This window comes from Barbus barbus, assembly GCF_936440315.1.
Source record: "Barbus barbus genome assembly, chromosome: 36".
Taxonomy (NCBI): Eukaryota; Metazoa; Chordata; class Actinopteri; order Cypriniformes; family Cyprinidae; genus Barbus; species Barbus barbus.
The window spans coordinates 25,274,813-25,293,686 of record NC_136714.1 but is presented as its reverse complement, the minus strand read 5'-3'; the positions used below and the strand labels follow the sequence as shown (position 1 = coordinate 25,293,686).

The following is an 18,874-nucleotide window of genomic DNA, read 5'->3' as shown; positions in this document are numbered from 1 at the left end:
AATGACAAAACAGAATTACTAAAATAAAAATGAAAAAAATGAAAAAAGAAAATATTAAAATAAAATCTAATTTTAAAAATATTACCAAAAATTTTTAACAGTATTTCACTGGGGTTCAGGAAAGTCGTAAAGCAAAGGTTTGTGTTTTGTGGTGACTTCCAATGGACAGAGACACAATAATCAATCCAATGAGTCATTAAGAAAGTCATTGGCTGTGTAACTTCATATTGATTAGGACTTCTTATCTTCAGTACTTGAGTCAACGACCTCAAACTAGAGTATTTGGTAACAGAAGCACTTTTTCTTTGGGACAATCAGCATAACTGGCAGAGAGCAGTGATTCTACTGTTTCTATAATTGTTTTCTATTGATTATCGACCTTACTTTATTGTTTTGCATTGTTTACCAAAACAGGCAACTTAATCATAGCTTATAGAAGGCAGAACCTCTAAAATGACCTGGATAATATCATTGACACCAAATTAGTCTTTGTGCAGGATAATGTCCAGGATGACTGAAAGCAAAACGCTGGACTGTTCTGAAGTGACAAGCGATGGGTGGAGGTCTAAATCCATCGAAAAAGCAATAGAGAGAGCAGAAAACAGCAGCTGGATTACATGCAAGATAGGAGCACTTTGTAAGAAGAAGAGTGGGTGAATCTACTGTAATGAGGTATGGAAATGTCATTAATCATATTGGAAGTTGCATTTTACAAAGGCTGTGCCTCCAAACATAAAATATATATACCAGTCAGTGTTGTTTTAGTATTAAAATACAATATATTTTTTTCATTAATATTTTAAATGAGCCCATATTTTAATTTTATGTTTGTTTCATTTTTAGTAATTTTGTTACTTTTGTAATTTTACTATTTAATTTTGTTTTATTTCAGTATTTAGGTTTTCATTTTTATCTATTTCCATTTAATAATTTTAGCGCTCCAAACTTAGTTTTGATCTAATATTTGTATTTTATTTTAATTCAGCTTTAATAAAGTGTTTTAATAGTTTTAGTTAACAATAATAAGTCATTTGGATACCAAAAATATTTTAATTAATGGACCAAATTTGCTTTATTTACAAATACTGTATTTATTTCAAAGCTTCCCTTTGTTTTATATTATTATTGAGAAAATCTATCAGGTGTTTAGTGTTTATTTACTTATTTATTGCAAAGATGAAACAGCATTACATTTGAATCTTTGAGGGGAACATTTGAAGGGGAAAAAATACAAAGTGGTAAACCCTCAGAAAAAAAGATTGGTTCATAAATATGTGTTCATAGCAATGAGATTTTACAGTGTGGGAAATTTCAGGCATGGATTTAAGGCAAAGTGTTCTTGTGCATTAAAAATTTGCCATGCAAAACAAATAGGTGTTTAGTACAAGAAACTTTAGGACAGGCTATACAGTGACGCAATGAGAAAGTGCGGTGCGTCACAGATGGTGAGCCAATCACAACTCATTGCGCTGCATTATATTTGCATATTTTAAGCTTGCTTTAATGACCCTCCCATCAGGGGTGTTTCCATCTCATTCATCTCAAACCTCCATCGTTACAAGAAGCACAGGTATATTTCCTTTGTCATATCTACCGCTCTAACTTCATAAACATGTCTTACTGTAAAGTTCTACCCGCGGTGACCAGAGTAAAGCCGGCTCATTTGTTCGGCGTGAGACTGCGCTCTACAGCAGCAGCATCCACGCAGCGCAAAGAGCTGAAGACGGAAGACGCGCCGCTGGATCCGTCCTGTGCCGCGGTGGAGAAGCCCCGCGATGTGGATCTCATCAGCCGCAAAGCGCACGCGGAGCGCCGAAGCATCTCCATCGACTTCGACAACACACGAGAAGCCTACAAGAGCAAAGACACGCGGGAGCTCCTCAGGAGTCTGCTGGTCTTCAAACTCTGCTCCTTTGACTTCCTGGTTGACAAAAATAAAGAGGCGAGTTACTTTAGATTTTTGAAAAAGTAGCGAAATCTGTAACATAGGCTAAGTTGCAGAGAATGTTACTTTTCATTTTTTTAAATGTAACACTTTTTGCTGTTATCTGAATGCACGAATTAAACTAATTAGGTTACTTAAAATGTGGCTTTATTTGTTTTTTAAATATTACATTTACACATTTACATTTAGTCATTTGGCAGACGCTTTTATCCGAAGCGACTTACAATTGGGGAATAAAAAAAGCGATTAAATATATCTATCTGTCTGTCTGTCTATTATTCATCTATTCATATAACGTATGTGATAACATATAGAGAAATTACATTTATACTAATTTTATTATTAAATAAAATAATAAACATATAAAATTAAAACGTTATGAAACAACTATTTTATACACACACATATGTCTATGTCTCTCTCTCTTTTAAGTACATTAAAAATGTCTCCTTGAGAACTAGATGAAAAAAATACCTTATTATAAAATATATCCTTACATAAAATATATACCTTATTATAAAAATATATATCTTAAGTTTTATTTCAAATAAAAATATATTCGCAATTATAATTATATACAGTTACAGTATATATATATATATATATATATATATATATATATATATATATATATATATATATATATAACATATTTGTTTGTTTTCAGAAACTAGGCAATTTGTTTGTAGCATTGTTTAATTTACATTATATTCCTTAATTTTCCTTCCACAGTTGATGGACCTCAGCAAGAAGGTTCTTGGCCAGCGGCTCTTCGAGAAACTGATGAAAATGACCTTCTACGGTCAGTTCGTGGCGGGTGAGGACCAGAACACCATCAAACCTCTGATCGAGAAGAACCAGGCGTTTGGCGTGGGTTCGGTTCTGGACTACAGTGTGGAGGAGGACCTGACTCAAGAAGAGGCTGAGAAGAAGGAGATGGAGTGAGTATGAACCCAAGACCTTGTTTTCCTTTTCTCCGTCCTGCACAGAAAGCAAAAGATGCATTGAATTTCAGCCAGAGTTTTGACTCGTGAATCCACGTGCCACTGAATCCATGTCACACTCCTGGCTGCACTAGTGGAAACAGTCTCCCATTACCTTCTTCCCCATTGGTCAGTTTCAGCCAAGGCCCACCACCTGATTGGCTGAAAAAGGGAGGTGTTTTATCCTCCTCCCTCACAGAATGCAGTCACATGAGAGGCTAAGCAAGGAAACCCAGGCCAGCGTGTTGAGCAACTCAAAGCCTGTCACAAGCAGTTAACATTTTAAGTTGTGGTGCAGATAGTCAGAATTATTAAAAAGCACTGGTTAATTAGGTTAATTCTTTATTTAGGAATACTTTTTGAGCTGCTAGTTTAATAAATTTCTTTTAGGATTCATTTAGGTTATAAAAGCACAAACGGGAAGCTTGTTTCATCCCACTCCCCGTGGGAATGTGCTTTCTTTTTTTTTAAGGATAAAAACAGTTTGCTGAGTAACAACACACACACACACACACACATGCTGCAAATGTTATTTAAGGTGTTTTGAGTTAGATTAGACCTAGTATTCAGTTATAATATATTCTCAGGAAATTACATCTTGTATTACAATGATAACATATTCAAAACAAGACAGATATTTTTCTCTGTAATAAATCGTTGGGCTGCTGAGAACATTTTACAGCCTGTGGTTTCCGAAACAGACATGAAACCGTACTCCAGTAAAAACAGTTACAACATGCAATCAGCTTTAAGACAATAAAAGTTGATTGCATTAGACTAGTCATTTTGATCTTTATATATCTTGCTACTACTCATCATATTTGAGTTTAGAGGTTTATTTAAGGTTGAGGCAGACCTCTATCTGTAAGTATAATCTATATTATTCTGCATGCTACATACATGAATGATTTCTTAAATCATGTGACTTATCGAAATGGTATCTGGCATGACATGTGACTTATCTTATGTATTGTGGTTTATTGAGGTATATATTTCCACTTTGATGAGAATTTCGTCAGATGTTTTTACCCTGTAAAGCAGTGGCAAAAGTGGCCCTCCAGCAATAATATCTGGCCCGCGTCCGTAGCCAAATTATTTTGATAGCGGCTGGTTCTGAAATAGACCTGTCATGACAACAACAGTTACTCACAATCAGAGCAGGCTGTGTGAGCTGAGCGCGAGTGGAGCGGTGTGATTTTGAATGGAGCAAAGAGCGGTCGTGGTTTTCACTCGCTCCATCACCGCTCCTTCACGAATACAATTCATGCCAACGACCCATAATATAACTGCATATTTAGCAAGGATTCACATGCTAAACATATTTATCTAGCTAGATCGAAAAAGGATCACTCAAATCAGAAAGAATGTGAAAGCTGTGATAACTGCAGTGGACATGAGCGGGAAGTTATATTTCTCAAGGAATTTATTTGTTCCTTCTGAATATTTTTCAATTTTTTTCTCAGAATTGCGTGATATAAACTCGCAATTCTGATTAATTTCTGACAATTCTGAGAAAAAGAGCTGAGATATACAGTAAACTCGCAATTCTGAGAACATATCGGTCTTTGTCCCCCTCGAAACTGGACTTTAACTCGCAATTCTGAAAAAAAAAAAAGATTTTTTATTCTGTGGCGAAAATGGGCTTCCAAAATACTGTGATATTTCAAACATACTGAAATACTTTAGCCGCGGAGCGGTGTTTCTGATATCAGTGAGTGCGGAGTGATTATTAAATGCTCGGAGCGCGGAGGGGAAATTATTGACGCTCCACTCCGCTCACATACTCTGATCGGACACCACCACACAAATGTGGCATTTTGTTAATGACTGTCGCAGGATATTACACAGAGTAACAGCTCACTACCAGTTACAAAATACACTGGAACAGTCAGTCACAGGCAATTCTGGTTTCATTTTCCATCAATTAATATCTTCAATTATCTGAAAGCGTTTGGTTCCCGGCCGAGTGCAGAAAATTGTGTTGTGTGTGTCTCTGGCAGAGCGTTCAGTGTGTGTTGCATCATTTAACAGCCCCCAGTAAATTTATCACCTTTTTTAGCAAGGCTGAGAGGAGCTCAGGTGTAAAATGCCGTGGTTTAAAGGTGACATGTTTGCAGAAACTTGAACTAACATTAATAAAGCACAACTTTCCACCTTATCATATCCTTTTCACCTTGTTTTTCAGCTCCTGTGTTTCTGAGGCTGAGAAAGAGAGCCATGGTAAGTGCAATAAATGACACTAAATTCAAAATATTTAAACTAAATTTGAACATTTGAAAACTAGACAGTCACACAACATGGTTTAATTGCTGTTTTTAAATAAATCTGGGGGCTGTTTCATAAAACAAGTTCACCAAACATGCCAGGCTTATTTCAGTTAGTCTGACTTATTTTGATGTCAGACTAACTGAAATAAGCCTGGCTTGTTTGGTAGACCTGTTTTATGAAACAGGCCCCAGGCCTATGTGATCATAATGTAAATTAATTAATTCCTAAATCAGTTCAGTGCATTACACAGTGTTACTAAAAATAATAAAAAAAACTGTCTAATGCTTCCTAGGATTTTGTAATTTTGTTTTTATATTTTAATTTTATTGCATCTCTTTTGTTTTAATTTAATTAGATTGTATTTTATTCTGTCTGGACAAGTTTAGTTTTTTGTTTCATTTTAATTTGTGTTGTGCTGTTTCTTTATTTTTCTTTATTATAATTTTAATTTATTTTATTTCGTCTATTGTTTTAATGAGTGTTTCTGTTTTTTTATTCTCCTATTGTCTTTTGTTTTGTGCTGTTTTTTTATTTTACTTTGTTTTATTTTGTGTTGTGCTGTTTTCATTTTCCTTTGTTTATATCAGTGCTGCCAAACAATTAATTGCATCCTAATGAAAAGTTTTTGTTTACATTATGCATGTACTACGTATATTTATTTTGTATAAATAAAACACACATACAGTATATATATTGGAAATATTTATGTTTATACATTCATATATTCAAATATTATTATATTTTATATTATATATAAATGTATTTAATATATATACATAAGTATACACACATATATTATGTAAACAAAAACTTTTATTTTGTATGCGATTAATCATTTCGCAGCACTGGTTTATATATAATTTTTATTAAACTTTTAGTTTGTTGTGTTTCATTTTTATAAATCTGATAATGTTGGTAGCAGGTTTTAAAGCATTTACTATAGTAAACATTTGTTTTGTTTTATTTTCAGTGGACACCAGTGCATGCTTGCTTCAGGACAATGAGTGTACAGTGTACTTTGTTTTAATTTAAGTGCATTAGCATTGATGCTGGAAGGGTGTTGGTACTTCCTTGAGTTTCATCTGGCTGGGTTTTTGTAAGGTTAGCAGTGTCTCCTCAGTGCTCGTGAAGCGTGTTGACTCAGTCATTGAGGCTGAAATAGCCTGCTGTATGTGTGTTAGGGGCTCTAGCTGTTTGACTCGCTCAGACTGGTTAAAGCTGGTTTAACCGTGGGCTCTCCTGGTGAAGGGGCTGAAATTAACCTTGCAAGCACATTTTTTCGAGTCTGTGGGGTGTTCAGAATCTCAGATCTTTCCTCTATAAGGTATTATGAAAAGTAATGCAGTGCAAGGTTTTGACCACAGCCATCATGCTGCATAAAGCTGTTCCGCATTAATAATCATTTTTAAATTCTAAATGTGCATGATATTTCTATTAAGTTCAACATGAAATCAAAATTGGCCCTATTTTCTTTTTAATCCTTGTGCTTTGCTGAAAAGCCTTAACATTTGGTGTTCCCAGTCAAAAACGACCGGCCTTTTAAAATTGCTTGTAAATTTCAGCTGTGCTATATTATCACCAAATCTTCAGCTTGTTTTCGTTCAAGTTAGCACATGTTTTGTATTTGTGTTTGAAACTAATTCACTGTTGGCCTCGTTGCTCTGAGTTTATGCATCTCAGTTTTTGAGAAGGTTAAAAAATAATTATTTGGCAACATTCACTCAAAAACTGAGGTGCATAAGCTCAGATCTGTACTAATTGATGGAAAACAAGTTGATAAAAAGATGAAATCCCATATTTGGTAATAATATAGCATGCCAAGAAATTTACAAGCAATTTTTTTGTAGGCAGGACATTGTTGACTGAGAACAACACAGGTGGAATAAAGTGAGAAGAGAAATCCTTAAAAAGTACAAAAATTAATACTAATTATATTTATTAAAAATTAGTGCTGTCAAATGATTAATCGCATCCAAAATAAGTTTTTGTTTACATAATATATGCATGTATACTGTGTATATTTATTATGTATATAAATACAAACACATGCATGTATATATTTATGAAAAATATGCTCATGTTATATATATTTATTATAATATATTTATATACATGTCAATATTTACTGTATGTGATTGTATTTATATATACATAATAAATATAAACAGTACACATACATATATTATGTAAACAAAAACTTTTATTAATCGTTTGACAGCACTATTAAAAATAAAAAGGTGTACATAAGAGAAATTTCATTAAGACAGAAGAAAAAATTACCAGAACACAACATAAGTTATGTACAAAGATACATTGATTATTGAACTAAAAAGGCAAGTTGTTAAATCATAATTACACTTTAAACTCAAATTCTATCTTTTCCATTGACTTTAAGTTTCTGACAGCTTTTTGCAGCATTATCTGTCAGAAATGTACTGTGAAAACTGTCTTAAAGCAGAGGGTTGTCTCTGAATCAGTCTCTAATTCATATTCAGGTATGGATCATCGTGAGAAGAAGTACAAAGCTCATCGTCAGTTCGGAGATCGGCGTGGAGGAGTGATCAGCGCTCGCACGTATTTCTACGCAGACGAGGGCAAGTGTGACCATCACATGGAGACTTTCATCAACTGCATCAAAGCTTCCGGTGAGCGGTATATTATTATGAATAACTACACTGTAACAAAAAAAAGAGCTTTCAAAGTTATAAGTTGGAGTACGCTTTACAAGAAAACACTATTTCTGGTTTTCTACTTCAGTATTTCATGTTTAATTCAATGCAATACTTGTCAATATCTGAGAGTGAAACACCAAATATTTATTTTTACTAATATTGTGTTGTAGCTGGAAGCTCTGTGGATGGATTCTCGGCCATTAAGATGACGGCACTGGGCCGGCCGCAGTTCCTGGTAACTCTTTATCTCACTCTCACTCAAGTTTCTGTCGAGTAAGATTACGTCTGTGTGATTCATCTGGTTTGATTTCTCCTAAAGCTGCAGTTCTCCGAGGTGCTGGTGAAGTGGAGGAGGTTCTTCAGTCTGTTGGCGGCTCATCAGGGGAAGGACGGCATGGCGATACTCGAGCAGAAGCTGGAGCTCGAACAACTGCAGGTTTGTGCTTTACACTCGAAGTCTCTGGTTATAGTGCATATGAAAAGTAGATGATTGACAGGGTTTGGGATGTTATTGTTTTAGTGTGGTCTGTATTTAATTTGCTTTCATTCACAAAACATTGCAATGCATTTCAAATCTTTAATTACATTTCAAAGTGGATTTATATTATTATTCAGCAGGAAATGATGTGGGGCTTGGTTTAAGAAAATGACATTTGTATTTTATAAAAGCAACCAGATATATGGGGTCTATTCTGATTTTTGATGTCATATTTAGGACAGTTCACAATTAAAGACAAATGTGTACAAATTTGTTTATTAAAAAAAAAAGGCTTAATATACTAAAATAAAAATGAGTTTGTGTATAGTAGTTATTTTTGAAGAAATTAATATGTTTACTCAGAAATGATGCATTCAGTTGATGAAAAAACATTTATAATGTTAAAAAGATTTCCAATTTAAATAAATGCTGTATGAAGCAGCACAACTTAATAATCAGAAATGTTTCTTGAGCAGCAAATCAGCATATTATAATGATTTCTGAAAGGATCTTGTGACACTGAAGACTGGAGAAATGATGCTGAAAATTCACCTTTGCATCTCAGGAATAAATTACGTTTAAAAAAAATATTTAAATAGAAAACAGTTCATTTGAATTGTAATAATATTTCACAGTATTACTGTATTTTTAATCAAATTTGGTGAGTAGAAGAGGCTTCTTTCAAAAACTTTAAAACATCTTACCGACCCCAAATCTTTAATGGTATATTCATTTAAAAATTAAACAAAAAATAAATAAACTACATTTTATGTATAACATGCTCTGTCTTTTTTTTTTTACCTGCAGGACAGTTTGATCAAACTGGGAGTTGGTGCAAAATCAGACATTGAGAACTGGTTTACTGGAGAGAAACTGGGTTCATCAGGGTAAAACTCTTTGACTTTCCCAGTCCCTAAAGTTTATTACACTCATTACAGAGCTCTACTTTTTACACTTCAACTGACTCTATATAGAGTAAGCCAAACTAGACCTATGTGTGTTTTGACCAATGTTTTGTTCTTGCAGAACCATTGATCTGTTGGACTGGAACAGCCTCATTAATGACACAACCAAGATCTCCAACCTGCTGGTGGTGCCCAACATGGAGGTACAGTAACACACACACACACACACACACACACACACACACAAACGCTGCTCAGCTCATACGAACTCTCTGTATGTCCAAAGAGCGGTCACCTAGAGCCTCTGTTGAGCAAATTCACTGATGAAGAGGAGAAACAGATGAAGAGGATGCTACAGAGAATGGACGTCCTCGCCAAGGTATTTCACCAAACATTAACATTTAAAATTCAGTTTAAAAATTATTCTGTTGATTCTGTTAAATAAATGACGACAGAAATCAGATGGTAATTTTTTAAAACTCGGAAACAGTGCATTGACTAGACTGCATTTGTCTGATTTTTAAAATTATGAATTTATATGAAATTAAAAATAATTATAATTGAATAAAAAAGGTGAAAAGTGCAAATTAGAATTGAATAGTTCAAAATAAAAAAAATATATATATTTAAAATGATTATATAAAGTCATAAAAAAAAAATAAAAAAATAAAAATCATTTTAAATTGAATAATCTTAAAAATAAATTCTAATTATGTATTTCAAAATGTTATTTTAAAAATCAGTTTAAGAGTGATTCTGTAAGTGCTGATAGGTAAATGACCTCAGATTTGACTGTTTTAGTGTGACCTGGCACATGAAGAGGTTGCAGAAGTTGACATAAAATTGACATAAATGTTACGCCAGAAATCAGCCAGTAAGGGTTGGTTTCTCCTCTCTGCGTGTGTCTGTGTGCATTTGATGTTTAACATTACTCTCTCAGAGTGACTTGACCCTGATCAGCCATTAACCAAATACTTTTCTTACTTCATTTCACGGTTTGACGCAAGAGCGTCTCATTTTCCCTCTCGTTTGTGTTTGCACATCTGTGCTTGACCAAGGAGACGTTGGCAGTTATTAAAGTATTGCTCGGTACTTTTTAACCTTGACTGCTGTGACATTTCACTTTGATGATTCAGTTTATGCATTGAATAGCACAGGAATGTAATCAGGTGGCTGATAAAACAAAGCCACAATTAAAAAAGCACACGATCAGTTTGTTTTAACTTCTCATTGCTCAGGAGGTTTTTAAAATGCCTGTTCTCAGCGTCACAAGACTGACTTCTTATCTTCTGTGAGATAAACACAAAACACTGATGTGTATGAAAAATGCACTGCAGAGAGAAATGGTTTTAAAAAAATTAAACCATGTCAAACTCAAGGAGGCTACAGTTAACTAAATACAGTTATGATGGGAGATTAATTGTACATTTGAAGGTCTAATCGAAAGTGTTTTCATTTCTGCAAATGCTGAGGTCATTTATCTAAAGCATTTCAGCCTCTGAATTCTTGAAACTCTGAAACAGTCCACAGAATAGACTTATAAAGATCATAATGCTATTTAGTGGCCAATAATATATCATCTTTTTAAATATTGAATTATGTATAGTTAAAATAGTTAATGATTTTAATTTGATAAAATGTCAAATAATTTAAATATATATATATATATATATATATATATATATATATATATATATATATATGTGTGTGTAATTTTAAACATGTATATTAATTATTATAATAATATTATTATATTAGTATTTATAAAATTATTGGTTATGATCATGAATAAATGTAATGTATTAGTTATTAATAAACATTATTATTATTATTATTGAATTATATTTGTAGATTTACAATTTTACAATTGTTAAATTAATAATAAAAATAAATGAAATGTATTTATACGTAATACATTTTTTAAAATAACAATAAGAAAAATATACCAGAACTATCATAATTGTAATTATTTGTTTGTCTGTTTTTTCAATTATTTTGTTTAAATTCATTAATGTGTGCATATATATATATATATATATATATATATATATTTAAATGTAATAAACACGTTACATTTTTGCATAAAATAGGTGTAATACCTTAAAAAATATTAAAATTAATGGGACTGTGTGAAATTTTGTGTGTATACATGCACACATACACACACACACACATATATATATATATATATATAAAAGAAAGAGATAGATAGATATTATGTGTGTTAGTTTGTGTGTGTATACGTATATACTGTATGTGTGTTTCACCTGTGTTTCAGTTTGAGAAATGATGAGTATTATCTTGATTTGTAGCTCTCTTAGTTCCCAGTCGTAGTAGTCTGTTGTTGAGCGTGACAGCAGTATTGTGGTGGAAGTAACAGTGTCCTGCAGGCGGTCTGGTTATGTAACTCTGTTTACTGAAGTGCATTATTACAGCTGAACAGCATTGTAGAAGCTCATGTGTGTTTGTTTCCAGCATGCTGTGGAGAACGGCGTGAGGCTGATGGTAGATGCAGAACAGACGTATTTCCAGCCGGCCATCAGCAGACTCGCGCTGGAGATGCAGAGGATCTTCAACAGAGAAAAACCCAACATTTTCAACACTTACCAGTGCTACCTGAAAGTGAGTCGTTGAAACGCGCACACACACACACACACAGTCCAGTTCCTACCAAACACACACACCTACACGCACGCACGCACTCACACCCTCTCTCTCTCTCTCTCTCTCTCTCTTTCTCTCTCTCTCTCTCTCTCTCTCTCACACCCTCTCTCTCTCTCTTTCTCTCTCTCTCTCTCTCTCTCTCTCACTCACTCACACCCTCAAAACTTGCCTCTTCACATTGCTTCCACACCCATATTTCTCATTTATCCTGCCATAATATGGATCATTAAAGGATTAGTTAATCCAAAAATAACATTCTGTCATAGTTTACTCATCGTCATGTTATGTCAGGCCTTTAAGATTTCCTTTCTTCTGTGGAACACAAAAGGAGATGCTCGGCAAAATGTTCAGGCTGCCCCAAAAATGACACACAAGCATAAAGTCGTCCATCTGACAAATTCCAACTTCGTTTCATACTTAATGATTGATTTAAAGATCCTAAATTTTCACAAGTGTTGCGACAGAAATAAGGTGGAAATTTTGAAACTCTGAAACCATAAAATAGACTACATTTGTCAGAGTAAAGGTTATAATGGTTAATTAAAAAAGTAATTATTTTTTATATTTAATGTAATGGTGCAATGTAATGGTTTTCATAATTAAGAATAACAAATAAGAATTGAATAATTACAAATGATGTACAGTTTTTACAGTTATTATATATAATTGAAATAATTTTAATGTAATAAATGGAAACACAAAATAAAAATTATTTAGAATATATGTAATATATTAACTTATGTAATATATTAACATTTAGCACTATTAACATATTAAAATTTAATATCAATTAGAATATGTAGGCTATACATTTTTTAATTTTTAGAAGTATTAGTGTGTGTGTGTGTGTGTGTGTGTAAAATATATATTATTATGATGATGATTTTTTAAAAAAAAATAAAGAAATAGAAAAAAAAATACAATAAATGTAATTATTTATTTGTACATTTTTACAGATGCTCAACAAAATGTTCACACTGCTCCAAAAATGACATTCCAATTAAAATTGTCAGTACTTAAAATTGAAATGAGGAACCGAGCCAAATTAAAAATCATTTTTGGTGGTTCATAATTTGTGATTTAGATTTTTTGTCTTTTTTTTTGTCTCAAAAGTCCAGCAGTCACCGAATGAATCATGATGACAATGCTGTAATCGCACTATATGGCTTTCATAAGACCTTCTGTGCATCTTTCTAATGGTTTTATGGTACTAATCTGTTTTATTGTGTTAGTCTGTGTGTGAGTCTCATGACAAGCGCTGTGTTTGTAGGAGGCGTATGATAACGTGTCGGTGGATGTGGAGCTGTCGCGGCGGGAGGGCTGGTACTTCGGTGCGAAGCTGGTCAGAGGAGCGTACATGTATCAGGAGAGATCCCGTGCGGCAGAGATCGGATATGAAGATCCCATCAACCCTGACTATGAGGCCACCAACAGGATGTACCACAAGTACGTGCCGTCCAATTAAAACACATCCTACCCTACAAACGGAGGGAAACATTGATAAACATGACTCTACCCTTTGGAAATGAACCGCACTGTATTATTTATAGTCAGCATTTTCATGATTTGACTACTGTGCATTCAGTGCTGTTAATTCTTGCTGATATGTTTTTGAAATATTGTTTAAATATTTTTTTTATTCTATATAACCTGTTATATGATAAAATAATATTTAAAAGTTAGTTTCAATAACCCATTTCCAGAGGAGTAGAAAATGTTTGAAAATATATTGTTTAAATATATATTGAATTTTTCTAATCGTTTTACTCCATATAGCCCATTATCTGATAAAAAAAATAATTCCATGTAACCCATTATGCAATTAAAAGCATATATTTAAAAATATATTAATTGTTTAAATATGTATTTTATTTAATTCCACATAACCTATTATCGTATGAAAGGTGAAATTTTAAAATATATATTTATTGTTTAAATATATATATATATATATATATATATATATTTATTTTAACATTACTCCACATAAGTAACCCATTATTGATGCAAACATTTACAAATATATGAATTGTTAAATAAAATAATTTAAAAAAAAATGTATTTCCCATAACCGATTATACAATGAAAAGCTACAATTTTGAATTGTATTTGTTTAATGTTTTATTTTATTTTATTCCAAATTATGTTTTATTTTTCTATAGAAAAGCAGATATTTGAGAATATATTATTGGTTTAAATATGCTTAAAAAAAGTTAGTTCTACATAACCCATTATTATCCATTGACATGAACATTTAAAAATATGTTCATTAATTAATTAATTTTATTTACTTTTTCCTTATACAGTGAAAAGCTAGTTTTAAAATAAATTGTTTAATTATATATATATATATATATATATATATATATATATATATAATTAAACAATTTATTTCCCATAACCCATTATACAATGGAAATCTAATTTCAAATTATATTAATTGTTTAAATATATACATTTTATTTGTTTTTATCTTTCCACACAAAGCAAAGCGTTTTTTTTGTTTTGGTTTTTACTGTACTTTACATGTAAACCTGTAAATTGTCATGACCTGAGAATGAACCCTGCCCGTTGGCATTTTGCATGATAAATTATATAATCATCTGTATCTATCATGCACATTTTTCGAACACAATGTACCATATAATTTAGTTTCTTTCTCTTGTCTCAGATGAATACTGTATTCATTATCCAACACACCTGTTTACCTGCGGCAAGCTTGTTTTGCCCATCAATGTCACGTTATTAACAAGCGTCATAATAACACTGTAAATATTGGCACGCACACTGTGAGGGAAATGTTTTGACTTGTTGCTACAAACAAAAAACACATACTTTAGGATTACTTCCTTTTATTCATCTGTCTCAGTCATTGATGGATTCCTGGAAGCCTTCATTAACCCTGATCTCTGTCTGTAAGGTGTCTGGAGTACATTCTGGAGGAGATCAACCACAACAGGATGGCAAACGTCATGGTGGCATCTCACAATGAGGACACGGTCAAATTCACGCTGGAAAAGTGAGTCCGCGTAAAAGACATTCAGCGCGATCAGAGATCGATTGTCGCTAATGTGTGTTCTTCTGCACAGAATGAACGAGATGAGTCTCTCTCCCTCTGAGAATAAGGTGTACTTTGGCCAGCTGCTGGGAATGTGTGATCAGATCAGCTTCCCGTTGGGTGAGTGGAGAGAAGGGCAGCGTGGGAAGGAGCGGAGGTCTTGATTCTGATGGTGTTGACATGTTTGTGTTTTTGTGAGCAGGTCAGGCGGGGTTCCCGGTGTACAAGTATGTGCCATACGGCCCGGTGAACGAGGTCATCCCGTACCTGTCGCGCCGAGCGCAGGAGAACCGCGGCATCATGAAGGGTTCGCAGAGAGAGCGCAGCCTGCTGTGGAAGGAGCTCAAGCGCAGACTCTTCAGTCGACAACTGCTCTACAAACCTGTCTACTAAACCTGTCACAAATCCACATCAGCTGCATTTAACACATGGACCTCTTTCTCTAGCGCAGAGCATAACCATGTTAGTGTGGGAAAATCATCTCAAAATGTTATGGGTTTTATTGTTTGTCAGTCAGTGGCTGTAAAATGATCTGGAGTTAAAAACAACATGAAATTGCATTTGCATTGCCTTTAACTTCTGCAATGTGACGTGAAACAGAAAGTGAAACAATAGGACATAATATTGGATGAACAGGAAACATTTAGAAATATATTGTTTTTATATATATCTATATATCTTGATAGATAGATATTTTTTTCCAATTAAAAACAGACATTTAAAAATATTTTTTCTTATTTTGTTTATCCCACACAACCCATTATCCAATTTAATATATTTTATTTTATTCAACATAACTCATTATCTGATGAAATGCACAAATTGAAAAAATATTTTAATTCCACAAAACCCATTATCTGATAAAACGCAAATATTTAAAACAAATTTTTCTTATTGTATTTATCCCATACTACCCATTTTCTGATTTAATATAAATTATATTTTATTCTGCATAACCCATTATAAAAATAAATGTATTCTAATTTTTCTATATTATTTTCTAATTTAATTTATCCCACTTAACCCATTATGCAATGAAAAGCAAACATTTTAAAAATATATTAATTTTAAATTATTTTCTTATTTAATTTATCCCACCTAAGCTAAAAAAAAAATTAAATATTGTTTAAATATATTTGTATTTTATGTCGCCAACATAATTTATTATCTGATAAAAAGCATTGAAAAAAATCATTTAATTGTTTTTAAGTTTATTTTATTTTGTATTACATTCCACAACAAATTGTCAGATGAAAAGCAAACATTTGAAAATATATATTAAATGTTTTATTTTATTAAACAGAAAGTGAAACGAAGTTCAGGGGCCAGTTACTTAAACTTAAGACTGCATCTGGACAACTAGTCTGACCAACTAGCAGTTAGCAAAGTGGTAATCAGTCTTATTTTTGTATTCAGTGTAGACTTATCTATGTTTTTATGTAACTACATTAAAAACATATGGCAAGTCTTACAGAAAAAACTTGTAAGACTAGTATAAACCTTTTATGCAACATGGCCCCAGAACTTTAATTGAGTGAGACAGGTTAAGTCATAATGTTAAGTTTAGTTACATGAACAGAAAAGATAAGTTATGTCAGATATGGACCAGTTAGTAAGACTGTTAATGGACTGATTTCATGTTGTCTTTAAATCAGCTCTTAATCATTGCACTGTGTCTCTATCACTGCTTATATTATTCAACTCATCCTATCATACTATCATGCTACTTGTCCTATGTTTGGAGTATATTCTGAAACTGTATCAGACACACCACTGAACCCGTATCAGCTGGCATTTTCAATCTTAAGCATTTTTTAAAAAAACGTAAAACATCTATATTTATTTCAAAGATCACATGCAGCACAGTAAGATCATGTAATGGTTAAAATGTATCATTGTGTATTGCATACCGTTTTAGGTTTGACCTGTTGATTATTTCTGACGCACATGGACTATTTTCCTACTGACGATGAAGAGTTATTTTTTTATGTGTTTCTTGATCATTTTAAATGTCTATTATCAGACGAGTTCAACACATTTTTAGCACTGGATATTCTGTTAACCTTTTGATTATTTTTGTAAATTAGTTGTTTGTTTTGCTCCTTTTAAATGTAAGTTTGGGTTTGAAAATGAGTTTGAAGTGTGCATGTGAACCTTTCAGTTATTTGAAATATTTACTGCTCTTTTTTTATGTAAATAATGAAACGTGTTTGTATAATATAGCAACAGCTCAGTTCTCACACCTAGATGATTTTAGACACTGTTTTTAATTGAATGAAATGAAAATGTATGGCTGTATGTAAACATGTCTAACGTAAAAAATGGAAATATTACAAATATTGATCTATTTGTTGGAGTTGATACATTTTGATGTATAGTTATGTCATATACACTGTCAAAAATTATATTTTACAAATGCATGCATAATGAATAACCAGGTCTCGTATGCATGGAGGGAAAAGACTTTTCTATTAAAACGTTCTCGCAGCTGTATAAGTTAGTTTAAATGCTGTGCTTGTTTATTTTAGGGTGTGATGTGTTTGCACACTATTTTCTATGAACAGTAAAGACAAAATTGCTCTGTTGGCTGTGGAGTCAAGACATTTACAAATATGATTAAAAGATGAATATGAGACAAAACTGCAGAATGTCACATTTTATTATTGGGTGATTCAACACACAGATGTTTTACCAGCTAAGAGGTTCAGCACTTTTATAGTTTCATCCCTCTATCTGATGTGAGCATAAGTATTGGAGCAGTTGCCTCAGAGGTCTTTCTAAGTGATCAACTGTGTCCTGTTGCATTAATTCTTCAGATATTAAAAGCAGGGAATGTGTCGTATCAGTTATATACATTACTTCTGTATTCTGAATCTTGCATTTGATGATGACACACACAAACCAGGATGAAGATGAGGGAGCTGACTTTGAGAGAGAAGCAAGCAATTTGGATGCTAAAAGAGAAGAGGAAGTCAGTTAGAGCTCTAGCAAAAACAAAGGGCATGGAGAAATCAAGAGAGGAAACCACCAGCAACCAACAACGACCTGATCGGCTGAGAAAACAAAAGTAGTTGATGACAGACAAATCATAAAAGCTGTGAAAATGAACCCTAAAAGTCGTGTCTGTAAAATCACCAACAACTTCCAGAAAGCTGGGGTGATGCTCTGACAATCTACTGTCCTCAGGAGACTTTGACACAGAATTACAGATGCTACACAGCAAGATACAAACCTCTGACCAGCACCAAAAATAGAAAGACAAGATTAGAGTTTGCAAAAAAGCACAAAGGTGAGCCAGAAGAGTTTTGGAACTGTGTTTATGGACCGATGAGACAAAGATGAACCTTTATCTAAGTGATGGGAAAGCAAAAATGTGGCGAAAAAAGGGAACTGCAATGATCCCAAGCATACAGCCTCATCTGTAAAGCATGGTGGAGGTGGTGTCATGGCATGGGCATGCATGGCTGCCTCTGGAACAGGCCCTCTCAACTTTACTGATGACTTAATGTATGATGACAGTAGCAGAATGAATTTGGAAGGGTACAAAACCATCTTGCCTACCAATATTCAAGAAAATGCCACCAGATTCATTGGGAAGTGCTTCATATTGCATCACGACAATGACCCAAAACACCCTGCCAGTTCAGTCAAGGAATTTATAAGAGCAAAGAAATGGAAAGTCTTAGATTGCCCAAGTCAATCTCCAGATTTAAATCTGATTGAACATGAATTTCACCAGCTGAAGAGGAGAGTAAAGGCAGAAACTCCCCAAAACAAGCAACAATTGGAATTGGCTTCATTAAAGGCTGGGAAAGTATTTCAAAGGATGAGAGCAAGAGTCTGGTGACGTCTATGGGTCACAGACTCACTGCTGTGATTGTGTGCAAGGGATCTGCAACTA

General features: G+C 33.3%; 1 protein-coding gene across 1 annotated transcript; it reads left to right on the top strand.

Moving 5' to 3' along the window:
- Positions 1-1,612: 1,612 nt before the first annotated feature.
- Positions 1,613-17,604, top strand: prodha (proline dehydrogenase (oxidase) 1a; the record flags this gene model as incomplete). The annotated part of the gene is made up of 14 exons (XM_079395197.1): positions 1,613-1,942; positions 2,678-2,886; positions 5,114-5,148; positions 7,692-7,841; positions 8,039-8,103; positions 8,188-8,304; positions 9,154-9,233; positions 9,373-9,454; positions 9,538-9,630; positions 11,727-11,873; positions 13,186-13,361; positions 14,836-14,934; positions 15,005-15,093; positions 15,176-17,604. The coding sequence occupies 14 exons, from the start codon at positions 1,613-1,615 to the stop codon at positions 15,364-15,366; spliced, it is 1,863 nt and encodes a 620-aa protein (XP_079251323.1). The 3' UTR covers positions 15,367-17,604.
- Between the last annotated feature and the right edge of the window lie 1,270 nt (positions 17,605-18,874).